Source organism: Elephas maximus, chromosome 20, assembly GCF_024166365.1.
Source record: "Elephas maximus indicus isolate mEleMax1 chromosome 20, mEleMax1 primary haplotype, whole genome shotgun sequence".
Taxonomy (NCBI): Eukaryota; Metazoa; Chordata; class Mammalia; order Proboscidea; family Elephantidae; genus Elephas; species Elephas maximus.
In genome coordinates this window covers 79,067,492-79,080,064 of record NC_064838.1, presented here as the reverse complement: position 1 = coordinate 79,080,064, position 12,573 = coordinate 79,067,492, and the positions used below count along the sequence as shown (strand labels likewise).

The window sequence follows — 12,573 nt, the reverse complement described above, 5'->3', positions numbered from 1 at the left end:
CAAGCATAGCAACAATTGTGAGGATGGTACAGGACTGCAGTGTTTCATTCTGTTGTGCACAGGGTCTCTATGAGTCAGAACCGACTCGAGGGTACCTAACAAGAACAACAACAATAGATCTACAGGCCTTGGCTGCCAAAGTGATATTTTGTACTTTAGAAAGTATAAGTTGTTGTAGCTGTCTTGTCTGAGACCTACATCTTCGAGAGCATCCCCTCTCTTGTTTGAAAAGTTCCTTTTCATTCTTTCGTCCCTATTCAATATAAATTCTCCTCTCATTTTTTTTTTTTTATCATGATAAAGCCTTGCCCTTTTTGAAGGAATTGTGTGATGCTTACTTCTGAGATCCTCAATGACCCAGAGCACCATTTGAGTTTTCCACAATTCTTTTGTGATTCTTTGCTGTGGGTTTGGGTGAGGATGGAGTATTAGTCATCCACCTGCAGTTGGGAGCCTGAAGGCTTTTCCCATTTCCCTGGTTGATATTGCTGAGATCCCCACTCAGTAAATTGCTCTCTACTTTCAGGGTCCAGTAATGAAGTTTCCAGGGTTAATACTAATACCCAAGCCAAACCTGTTGCTGTCAAGTGAGTTCCAACTTGTCCTATTAATACCTCCCTTTTTGTTCACCCTGTGCCCACTGCTGTGGGCACCTAAATACCTTAAAATTCTTAACCAAAAAACCAAAACCAAACCCAGTGCCGTCGAGTTGATTCCGACTCATAGCAGTCCTGTAGGACAGAGTGGAACTGCCCCATAGAGTTTCCAAGGAGTGCCTGGCGGATTCGAACTGCTAACCCTTTGGTTAGCAGCCATAGCACTTAAACACTACACCACCAGGATTTCCTAAAATCCTTAAGCTGGCATTAATGGAGATCTTTTGTGGTTTAGTTTTATCAAAGTCATCTTTTCTTTTTTTTTCTTTTTTCTTTCACTTTCCTTGTGTTTGTTGTTTTAAGGGATTTTTAAGGAAGCGCTCTTGGGGAGATTCTGGGTTTATTAATGAGAAATTTCTTTAATTACCTTTTGCTTACTAAAAATTTCCTTTTAGTATTTTTGTCATTGTTGTTGCTGACTCATTTTATAACAAAGGCTTTACTCAGATGTCATAATCTCTGTTGTCTATGCATTCTAAAAATGAAAAGTGAAAGGAATTCCCAATGTCAGGTTGCATCATTTTATTCAGCTTTTGTTTCCTGTGTCACCTCATCATAGAAGCTCACACGACATCCTCTTAAAAATACACCTGATCCCCACAACACCTTCCTTATCCCTTGTCTTGGCTTTGCTTCTCTTCATAGTGCTTATGGTCTGTCCTTGTCTATTGGTTGTGTTTCTCTGCCACACAGTAATCTCTCAAAAAACCTTTTGAATAAACACATGGATGGTTATGCAAGTTTGTTCTCTGCTCCAGACTTCAATTTTCACTAGATTTGCTGCTTCCAACTTGGTTGTCCATCCAAAGCATCTGGAGAATTGTAGAAAATTAAAGGTTATGTTGGTCCTGCTTGTCTACCAGGGTTACACTTCTCTTTGTGTCTGCACAAGGGTGCATGTGAGTGTGTGTGCATATGCACTTAGTGTTGTGTATTAGTGTTTAGTGTGTGTATGAATGTGTGTGTGTGATAGGAATGGGAGAAATTTCTTTAATAAGCTATTTCCTTAAGTTTTTTCTTCTTGCTTTGCCTCAGATTCATCTAATTCTTTTTTAGTATTTATTTATTTTGTTTGCTCTTTCATAACAGAGCATTTACTCAAATGTCATAATCTGTATTGTCTGCATTGTTATTATTTCATCTGAGTAAACTATAGATTAGTATTTCACATTCTGGAATCACAAAATATATGCCTTATGAAGTATTCCAGATCATTAAATATTTGATGTCTCCTTCTCTATGTAACTATTACATTTTTGTACTTTTTATCTCTTGAATTGTATTCCTTACAATAAATTCAAAATCCATGCCTTATTTACTTCAAACGCTTTATAATCTGAATAGTTTAGAAGTATAATAAATATGGATGATTATTCAACAATTGATATATTACTGTTTTACCTTATTATTTTTTAGTATATTTATTGACTTGTTGCAATGTAAAGTGGGCAACATTGCTGGTATGAGGACACTGGGTCTCACAGAAGCTAAGTGCTAACCCAGTGTCAGAGCTAAGACATAAAATTTTATCCAATATTTCCCAATCTATTATATAATGTTAAAGTGTATTTTCCTAAGGCATTATTTTAAATCAGAATTCAAAGAACTTTATTCATTCGACCGATGTCAAGATTTTTTTATATTATTCAAAAACTACTTCTTTATGATTGAGCAAATCATTATTTTGCTATTTTGAACCAGAAGTTAATTGGGGAGTATTCCCCTCTGGGCATCTCCTATGGGCTTCTTTAGCAGCAGGGTAAGTGGATATAAAAGACCTAAATAAAACCTATTCATAGTGTACCTAACCTGTATTTCCTATTGTGTAGGTAAGAGAAAATATCAGATCATTTGCAGAATATTTAGGAGAAAGTGTCTAAAATATCAAGGTAGAATATTCTGTGATATCTACAGTATTACAAAAAAACCTTTGGTTCTTCCCTATTGCATTGGCATTTTCATATATCCATCAAAATCTGATATATGAAGAATTCTACCCACTACTTTAAAACCATACTTCTCAGAAAAGAACAGAAAAAATAGAAACATTAAACATTAATTATATGCTTGTAGACACAAGCAAGAGTCTCCAAAGTAGATGTATGCTTTTATTTTCCTGATGGAAGACGATAGTACAGCTCAAGGTAAGAACAATGGGAAGAAAGGTCTGAACTTAACATAGCAAAGGAAGCAAGAATATTTGAACTATTTAACTTCACGAAGGCTTATATTTGGATATAAATAATGAGGGGTAGATAAATCATTTAGGTTTATTTTGTTAGCTGCTAAATCTAAAAGTCAATTCAGGTTATCACTTCATAATATTTCTCTGATATTGATGACTTGAAAGATACCCAAACACTGCAAGAATGGTGTTTTGTTTTATTTCTCATGGGGGAAGGGACAGTTGCAGAATGAAGCCATAGTGTAATAGGAGGCAGTATAGGAGGATGGAAAGAACCTACACTTTGAGATCAGGGGCAGCTGGGATTGAACCTTGGCTCTGGTACTTACTGTTTTGAGGATTGCTATGAAGATATGATAAAGAAATGTGTGGAAAATTCTATTCTTGCAAGAGCTCAAAAAATGAAAAAATGATAGCTCTTATTATTTCTCTCCTTTGTGTTGGGCCTATGATATCTAGAGTTATCCTCTTTCTCATGACATTATATTTATGGAAATGACTTTACATTAACTTCTTAAGATTGATCCTTCTAAATTCTTTAATAATCATAAATGGTTTCTCTTTACAACTTTGATGCCTTTCCAGATGTGCTAATATTGACTTAGTCATACTCAGTATAACTTTTCATTTGACTCATAGCAGAAAAGCTGGTTTCAAGAGAAGTTTAACTCTAGTGCTTAACATTTTTTTCTAACATTTTCTTTATAGAAAACCAAAATAACCACAGTGTAATTGAAGAAACGGCAATGTTGTAATCTGTGTGATTTTATTTTTGTCAGTGGATTACACAACTCACGAAATTCCTTTACTCTCTAAAGAATAAACTTATTTCATATTGATGAAACTTTGCTGATTAAAATTATACTATTTCTGCAGAAGAAAATGACTAAATCTACTTTTATAGCCCCCTTTTTTAATCATAATACAATTTATTTGGTTTGATACTGACAAAATAATGTTTGAGTGCATATTGATTATCACAAAACAGATATTAAATGTGCTTAAGTTTCTGGGTACACACATCTTTTCAATGTTTTGACAGAAATATTCTTACCCAAATTTGATTTTCGAGAAGAAATACATCCAATAAAAAATAATTCTATTATATTTATGTTTCATTGATAACCAAAATTTGAAATATTTAAAAGAAATTCCTCTTCATGTTTAATTACTGTTCCTGGTTCTATGTGTGCATGTATGTGTCTGTTTATGTGTATGTGTGCACACATGTCTGAATTGTGCCTGAATGGCTTCTTCATTGAACTTTTTTGTCAGTGTAAAGAGGATTAAACTTTAGGGGGGAAATCTAACATCACACACACCTTCTAATCACAGAACTGAACAATGAACATATATATTTTCAGATTCTAAATCCTATTTATGTATTCTGTACCATCATAAATTTAGGTACATAATTGAATTGATGTCAAAGTTTGTATTTAAAAAAATCATCTTTTTCTTTAGTCTTCTAATAATATTTTTTAAAATATAATGAATTGATTTCATTCATCATTCACCAAATTTTCTATTTTATTTCCATTGAATCTATATTTATCTTATCAACATAATCACTTTTTCTCAGTATCCCTTCAGCTATTATCCATGTTCTCTCTCCCCCTGCAAATGACATTTTTCAAAATGAGAAATATATTTAAGAATTCCCCAATTAAGCCAGTAAAGCATTTTTTTAATTAAATGATATATTTAAAAGCATTTTATAGTGCTGTAGTCACATAAAAATATAAGCTTAAAGTAGATTGTTTCAGACTTCTAATCTGTTTGTCTTAAATTATTTTTCCAATAAAGAGAATTCAATCTTCTAACAAATCATTCAAGTATTTTTTTCCTCTAACTTTATTCATTACAAAATTCCTACGGAAATATTTTCTCTAAATATTTACAATTCTTCTAGGTAATTCTGATCTTGTCTTTCCCAAGATATTATAGGCATTTGGGTTTATTCTCTGTTAAACCACTCTAATCTACATGATTCTCTTACTGAGAGATCCATATCAATATATTCAAACTGGAGCTTGACTTGGGTCACTAATTAAAGTAGTTCACAGATTATAATTTCTAGCAGATTATGTACCCATAAGACTGATTCAAATTTACTAATCAGTAAATTAGAGTAATTTGAGATGAAGTGTGGGGAGAACATGTAAAAAAATACGTATTTTTTTAAATTAAAATAGCATTATATATTCTCCAAAAATTGCTATTTCATGAGCTAATAATTCAAGTTCCAGAGTAGGTAACTCTTTAGCTTCTGATTTGTTTATCCATGGGACCATTCAGAAGATAGTTAATCTATTCTTTGTACAATCCGTCTCTTTCGTTGTTTTTAATCTGAAATCTTATATCTGCATTCAAAGGTACTTTAAAAAAATACTTTTTTGTGTATTGCTTTAATAATAAAAGTTACTTAACTATTATTTCACAAAGTCCACAATCAACAACACTTAAACAAGTGTAAAATCTTGAACGAAAATACCTTGGAAGAAAATACTTCGAAATCATGAAAGCCATGATTTTTTTAACATCTTCGATAATTTCCTACATTTTCACCAGTAATATTTGAGGGTGTGAGAAAAACATACAGATTGTCAAAAACAACATTGGCCAAATATATAGCCAAAAAGGACAATACGATACCATGAATTTGGGAAAGATGTTTGAATGAAACATAGGATGTCATGTAATTTTGAATTCAGTCATGGTGAATCTTTCCCCAAAAAAACAATTTGATAAATTCCATTCAGTGAAATCCAAAAATTAGTAATGGAACTAGAAACTATTCAGAGAGTAGCTTATTAGATGTCACAATACAGGAGGGTGATACTTTATAAGACCAACTCCAATCAGCATATGCTATATTTTAAAGAGTTTTAAAGAATAAATTTAATTAATTTATTTTTCTGTTTTAATGTTCATCCTAATCTTGAAAGATAAAATTAATATTCTCATTCTGCAGGTGAGAAGATTATAGCAAATAATTTTACACAATTACTGAAAGAGCTACAACTCTGGTGTTAGATTCTAATGCTCTATCCATTGATACATTATCTCAACAGTTTGGATGAGAGAAAGAAATTTCTTTGAATAAATGGCTAGTTTTAATGAATAAACCAGTTAACTCAATTATTTTGTAATGACTGATATTAACCAATGAGGAAATGTCTTTATTTTCTATTTAATTCTGCAGACAGTGGTCTGACCCTTTTATTCACTATCTGGTCATTGTCTTATGAGTTGCACCCGAGAATTCACGCATTTCTGAAAAATTAGTATGAGAATATAGCTAACATTCCTTTAAGTCATGATATTATGCATCCAAGCCATAAAAATAAAAATTGTGATTTCACGTATGTTTTCAAGTTTGTTCCATGAAGTGACAACATGAAAAATGACACAGAAGTCACCACATTTGTATTGAAGGGCTTCACAGACAATCTTGAACTACAAGTAGTCTTATTTTTTCTCTTTCTAGCAATCTACCTCTTTACTCTGACAGGAAATTTAGGATTGGTTTCATTAGTCTTTGGGGATTCCCAGCTCCACATCCCCATGTACTATTTTCTGAGTGTGTTATCTTTCTCGGATGCCTGCAGTTCCTCATCTGTTACTCCAAATATGTTAGTAGATTTTATGTCAAAGACTAAAGCCATTTCATTCCTTGGATGTGCAACACAAATGTTTCTTGATATTACTTTTGGGACCACAGAATGCTTTCTCTTGGCGGCCATGGCTTATGATCGCTATGTAGCAATCTACAACCCACTTCTTTATTCAGTTAACATGTCACCCAGAGACTATGTGAAACTCATCATTGCGTCTTCTGTTGGTGGTATTGCACACGCTACTTTACACACAATAGCAACATTTAGCCTCTCTTTCTGTGCATCCAATGAAATTAGACATGTCTTTTGTGATATCCCTCCACTTCTTGCTATTTCCTGTTCCAACACTCACGTTAACCAGCTTCTACTCTTCTACATCGTGGGTTTTGTTGAGATATTCACCGTCCTGATTATACTGATCTCCTATGGTTTAATTTTGTTGGTCATTGTGAAGATGCATTCTGCTGAAGGGAGGAGAAAAGTGTTTTCCACCCCTGGCTCCCACCTAACTGGAGTGTCAATTTACCATGGAACAATCCTCTTCATGTATATGAGACCAAGTTCCAGCTATGCTTTGGATCATGACACGATAATGTCTATATTCTACACCATTGTGATTCCCATGCTGAATCCCATCATCTACAGTTTGAGGAACAAAGATGTAAAAGAAGGCATTAAAAAAGCATTTGAAAGAATAAAGCATATTTTTAGCACTAAAAATTAAACTAAAAAAATCAAGAATCATGGACCAGGTCTCAATAGGAAGATATGAAAAAATGAAATTTCAGTTTTAGCTAATTAGTCTTTCTATTCTTCTTGAATGTTTTAATAAAGATCTATTTTAACAGATACAGAAAAACTGTGCCATCAAGTTGTTTCTTACCATGTTCATGGTGATATAGGTATATATGTGTAGGGGTGTATGGGTATATATACATACACATACAATGATTCTGACATGTACATATGAACATATATGAGTATATGATCTGTACTTAGAATATTGTATATTATTTATCTCTTGCTTACATTTTGGGAAATGAAAAAATAAAACAATTATTTAGTAAAGTGTAATTTCTGACATTAGAAAATTTGAGAAATAGTTTTAATTATTTTTAAAATATGAATCTAGAGTATTTTTAATAGCACTTTTTCCATTTTCTAATGACTTCTATAGATCCAGCAAAATCAGTGAACAGTATACAGCTAAATAAATCAACGTGGATAAGTCCACCAATATACATCTGAAAAAAAAAATGCAGAATGAAACATTAAGTATTATATAAAGTAACTAAAAAAAAAGATACCTTCAAAATTATGATACATTTTGATAATGAGTGCATAAATGTGTAGTATCTAATATCACAAAGCATATCAATGAAGATTAGTGGATTGGAGAAACCTCTGTTTTAGAAGACACTGTTTGCATAACGGTAAAAGTTTGAATGTTTGAATCCACCCAGATGGCCCTCAGTAGATCTACTGAAATATCACAACAATTGAAAACCACATGGAGGGCATTTCTACTCACACACACACAGGGCCATCATTAGTCAGAAGTGGCTGGATGGAGACTTGTATTAGATATTACGAAGACCAAAATTAAGAAGGAATTGTTGTGTCATGCACTAAAGGAGTGAATATTTTAGAGAATGAGATGAAAGTTGTTGTGATTTCTTTGCCAAAGTTCAAATTACATTAAAGATTGATTGCAGCACTGGAAACAAAATTCTGATGTTTGATTTCAAATTTTGGGATGGATATTGCATTCATTCGTTCATTCCATCAATCAGTGAGTTAGTTACCAAATATCTATATCCTGTGTATTATTTTAGAAGTTTGTAAAAAAAGGTAAAATATTTCAACACACCCCATTCCCTTATAAACATTGTAGGCTAGAATATGTCACAGAGAAAGAAAAAAATATTATTTATATTTAATTGCAAGATTTATACATTATTTGAAAGAATATTGCAGGCTGCTGTGAAAAAATACATTTTCAACTCAAATCAGTTAAATAAAAAGCTGGAAATGATACTAGGTCTGATAATAATAATAAAAAGTTGGTATCCAGTCTCTTTACAAAGTCCACATTTTCAATTTGGTATATATCATCTTTATATATATATATATAATTTTTATTGTGCTTTAAGTGCAAGTTTACAAATCAAGTCAGTCTCTCACACAAAAACCCATATACACCTTGCTACACACTCCCAATTACTCTCCCCCTAATGAGACAGCCTGCTCTCTCCCTCCGCTCTCTCTTTTCATGTACATTTCACCAGCTTCTAACCCCCTCCACCCTCTCATCTCTCCTCCAGGCAGGAGATGCCAACGTAGTCTCAAGTGTCCACCTGATCCAAGAAGCTCACCCCTCACCAGCAACCCTCTCCAACCCACTATCCAGTCTAATCCATGTCTGAAGAGTTGGCTTCTGGAACGTTTCCTGTCTTGGGCCAACAGAAGGTCTGGGGGCCATGACCACTGGGGCCCTTCCAGTCTCAGTCAGACCATTAAGTCTGGTCTTTTTATGAGAATTTGGGGTCTGCATCCCACTGCTCTCCTGCTCCCTCAGGGGTTCTCTGTTGTGCTCCCTGTCAGGGCAGTCATCGGTTGTAGCTGGGCACCATCTAGTTCTCCTGGCCTCAGGATGATGTAGCCTCTGGTTCGTGTGGCCCTTTGTGTCTCTTGGGCTCATAATCGTCTTGTGTCCTTGGTATTCTTCATTCTCCTTTGATCCATGTGATTAGAGACCAATTGATGCATCTTAGGTGGCTGCATGCTACCATTTAAGACTCCAGACCCCACTCTTCAAAGTGGGATGCAGAGCGTTTTCTTAATAGATTTTATTATGCCAATTGACTTAGATGTCCCCTGAAACTGTGGCCCCAGACCCCTGCCCCTGCTATGCTGACCTTTGAAGCATTCAGTTTATTCAGGAAACTTCTTTGCTTTTGGTTTGTTCCAGTTGTGCTGACCTCCCCTGTGTTGTGTGTTGTCTTTCCCTCCTTGTAAAGTAGTTCTTATCTACTATCTAATTAATGAACCCTCCCAACCTCGCTCCCTCCCCCTCTCGTAATCACAAAAGAATGTTTTCTTCTCAGTTTAAGCTATTTCTCAAGTTCTTATAATAGTGGTCTTATACAATATTTGTTCTTTCACAACTGACTAATTTCACTCAGCATAATGCCTTCCAGGTTCCTCCTCATCTGTTTTTGTAAAGTAAATGCACCAGGGCTTATTCTTGATTCTACAAGACAAGCTTTACTTTAAGTTCTATCCCCAATTTCATATTAAAATTTTTCATTGGGCCAGAATCCTGTGCTTTTCAACTCTATGATTTTCTTAATCCAAGGGCCAGGGCACTACCCATATCATATAAAGGTATATTAAAAGAAAAAAATATGATGGAATCATTGCATGTGTTTGTAATTCGGTATGATCACTTAAGCAAGTCCCTAGGCTATCTCCACACTTTCACTGCTTGGGTAAAATTTTGAATGGAGACTTGCCTAATGAGCCTTCAATTTGTCTTTCTTTCCCTGGGGAATCAGACTTTTATCGGGGAATCCTAGCCCTCATGTTCAGGGATTGGGGGCTAGAAACAAATATATTTTAGTGAGAAGGTCTTCAGGGACTTCAGACCTTTGTAAAACTGCCTAGCATGCTTCATGGAGTAAACTTAGGAGTGGATCTCAGCCAATCTCCCTGCACAGGTAGGTTAAACCAAGTGTTTTACCTATTACTAGGTCTAGATGTGAGGACTAAGTATCTTGAAATCTCTATCGATTCGAATCAAACTCAGAACTGTAATGATTCCTTCTCTGTCCTCTTTTCCAAGTGACTACAATTTTTGCCCACTGATTGCTAAGTGGTAGTGACAGCCGTGTAACGCCGTAAGTAACAGTCAAGCATTTCTACTGACAAATGAGACTGAGCATGGTTAAGTTTAAAATAAAGAGGTAAAAACCAGTGATCAGCTTTGATCATCTAAAAGAATGGAGAAGATTTAGCATATTGCTTCTTTCATACGATGAATTTGATGTTTTCGTGGAAGCGAGTATTTTTCAGATGGTCTTAATCCAGCCAGAGTTACTGCTAAAAAATATTAGCTGTAAGCATTTGTGGTAGTGTCCTGTAGCATTTGGAATAAAAACATTGAAAGATACTAATGCTGATCTTCTACCAATGAGTTCAATGATAACTTGAGAATTTCATATTGTCTCCATGTACATGCCAATGTCGAGAAAGTTCTTGAGCATTTTGAAACCATAGTTTAATTATACCCTACCTTTGGCACATTCTTATATTATTAGTTTGGTGCACCAAGAATGAAAGTAATTATGTGCCCTAATTTCTTCTATTGTGATCAAAAACCATGGAAATGCAATGATATGGGACAGAAAAAGCATAGACTTGATTCTTATTCCCAATCTAAAGAAGTGAATATGATCATATTTGATAACACAGCAATAACTTTTTGAAATTAAATACGTATAGGTATGTATATCCATGTGTATGTACATGGACACACACATATATATGTATGTATATATAAATGTTTAAGCCTACACACATCTACATATCTTACCCAATAGCAAGTAGAAGTAGTAATGAAATATTGCCTATTAAAACCTGTTGTTCATATGAATTAGTTCAAATTAAAGGAATTTAAGAAAAAAAGTAAATGATAGTACTATGAGTATAAAAATATGGCAAAATTTTTGAAGGCACTATCCAGTTTAATTTTGGGGATCCAATCAAAAAAAAAATTTTTTTTTTAATCTCCCAAAGAATACAGAATAACAAATGGTCATTCCATAGGGTCAGTATGGGTCAAAATTTACTCAAGAGCAATGGTTTTGGTTTATACCAGATAGGAATTTCTTAAGTGTTCCTGAAATATAAGATTCTACGTTTCTAAAGAAAAGCTACAAAATTACTTGAACTCAATAAAATTGAGATATTGTCCCCTTCTTGTTTTTTGCATTGCCCAGGGTGATAAACCTTAGGTTGAAAAGATTCCTTGGTGCCAAAAGCCTCTATGTCCTGGTGGCCACTGAGAGCTCATGCTAAGAAGTAATTTTTGCACTCAATGCAACACACTTCCAAATAAAAATTGTCGTTGAGTTGATTCCAACTCATAGTGACCCTATAGGACATAGTAGAACTGCTATATAGGGTTTCTAAGAAGCATTTGGTATTTTTGAACTGCTGACCTTTTCATTAGAAGCCGTAGCTCTTACCTACTACATCACCAGGGTTTCCACCTCCAAATAAGTTAAATGGAAATATACTCTTGAAATCAACTCAAAACTCTTTAATAATTAGCTGGCAGTAGCATTTTTTTTTTTTTTTTTTGTGCTTTAGATGCACGTGTACAGAACAAATTAGTTTCTCACTAAACAATTAATACACATATTGTTTTGTGACATTGGTTGCCAACACCATGATGGGTCAATACTCTCCTTTTCTCGACCTTGGGTCCCATTAGCAGCTTTCCTGCCCCTTCCTGCTTTTTCGTCCTTGTCCCTGGGCTGGTGTGCTCATTTAGTCTCAGTTTGTTATATGGGCTTGTCTAAATTTTGGCTGAAGCATGAACCTCAGCAGTGACTTAAACAATGAGTCTCTGTCAGACCAGTAAGTCTGGTCATTTTTTTATGAGTTAGAATTTTGTCCTAAAATTTTCTCCAGCTCTGTCTGGATCCTCTATTGAGATCGCTGTCAGAGCAGCTGGTGATGATAGCTGGGCATCAACTAGGGCTGGACGTAGTCTGCTGGAAGCTGTGGTGGTTGTAGGTCCATTAGTCATTGGGGCTAATCTTCTCCTTGTGTCATTTCTTATCTAAACTATGACACTTTTGAAAGTGAAAGGAGACGTTAAAATAATTAATATTAATACAGTTTTTCAGAAGTTTGTCTACGGATACATTATGTAAGCAGATCTATAAAATAAATGTATTCAAAAATGATTTAAAATAAAAAGTATCGGTAGATAACTGAAATAACTCTTTTCACAGACGAGTGTTAAATCAGACAAGGTGCAGGAGAAAAAAAAAAACTTGGCAGAAAATGGGGGTGTTCTATAGAAACTTTATTTTCCTGACAT

General features: G+C 34.3%; 1 protein-coding gene across 1 annotated transcript; it reads left to right on the top strand.

Annotated features, from left to right (window-relative positions):
- Positions 1-6,240: 6,240 nt before the first annotated feature.
- LOC126063772 (olfactory receptor 5T2-like) lies at positions 6,241-7,185 on the top strand. The gene has a single exon (XM_049862161.1). It carries the CDS (start codon positions 6,241-6,243, stop codon positions 7,183-7,185), a length of 945 nt encoding a protein of 314 aa, XP_049718118.1.
- Positions 7,186-12,573: the final 5,388 nt, after the last annotated feature.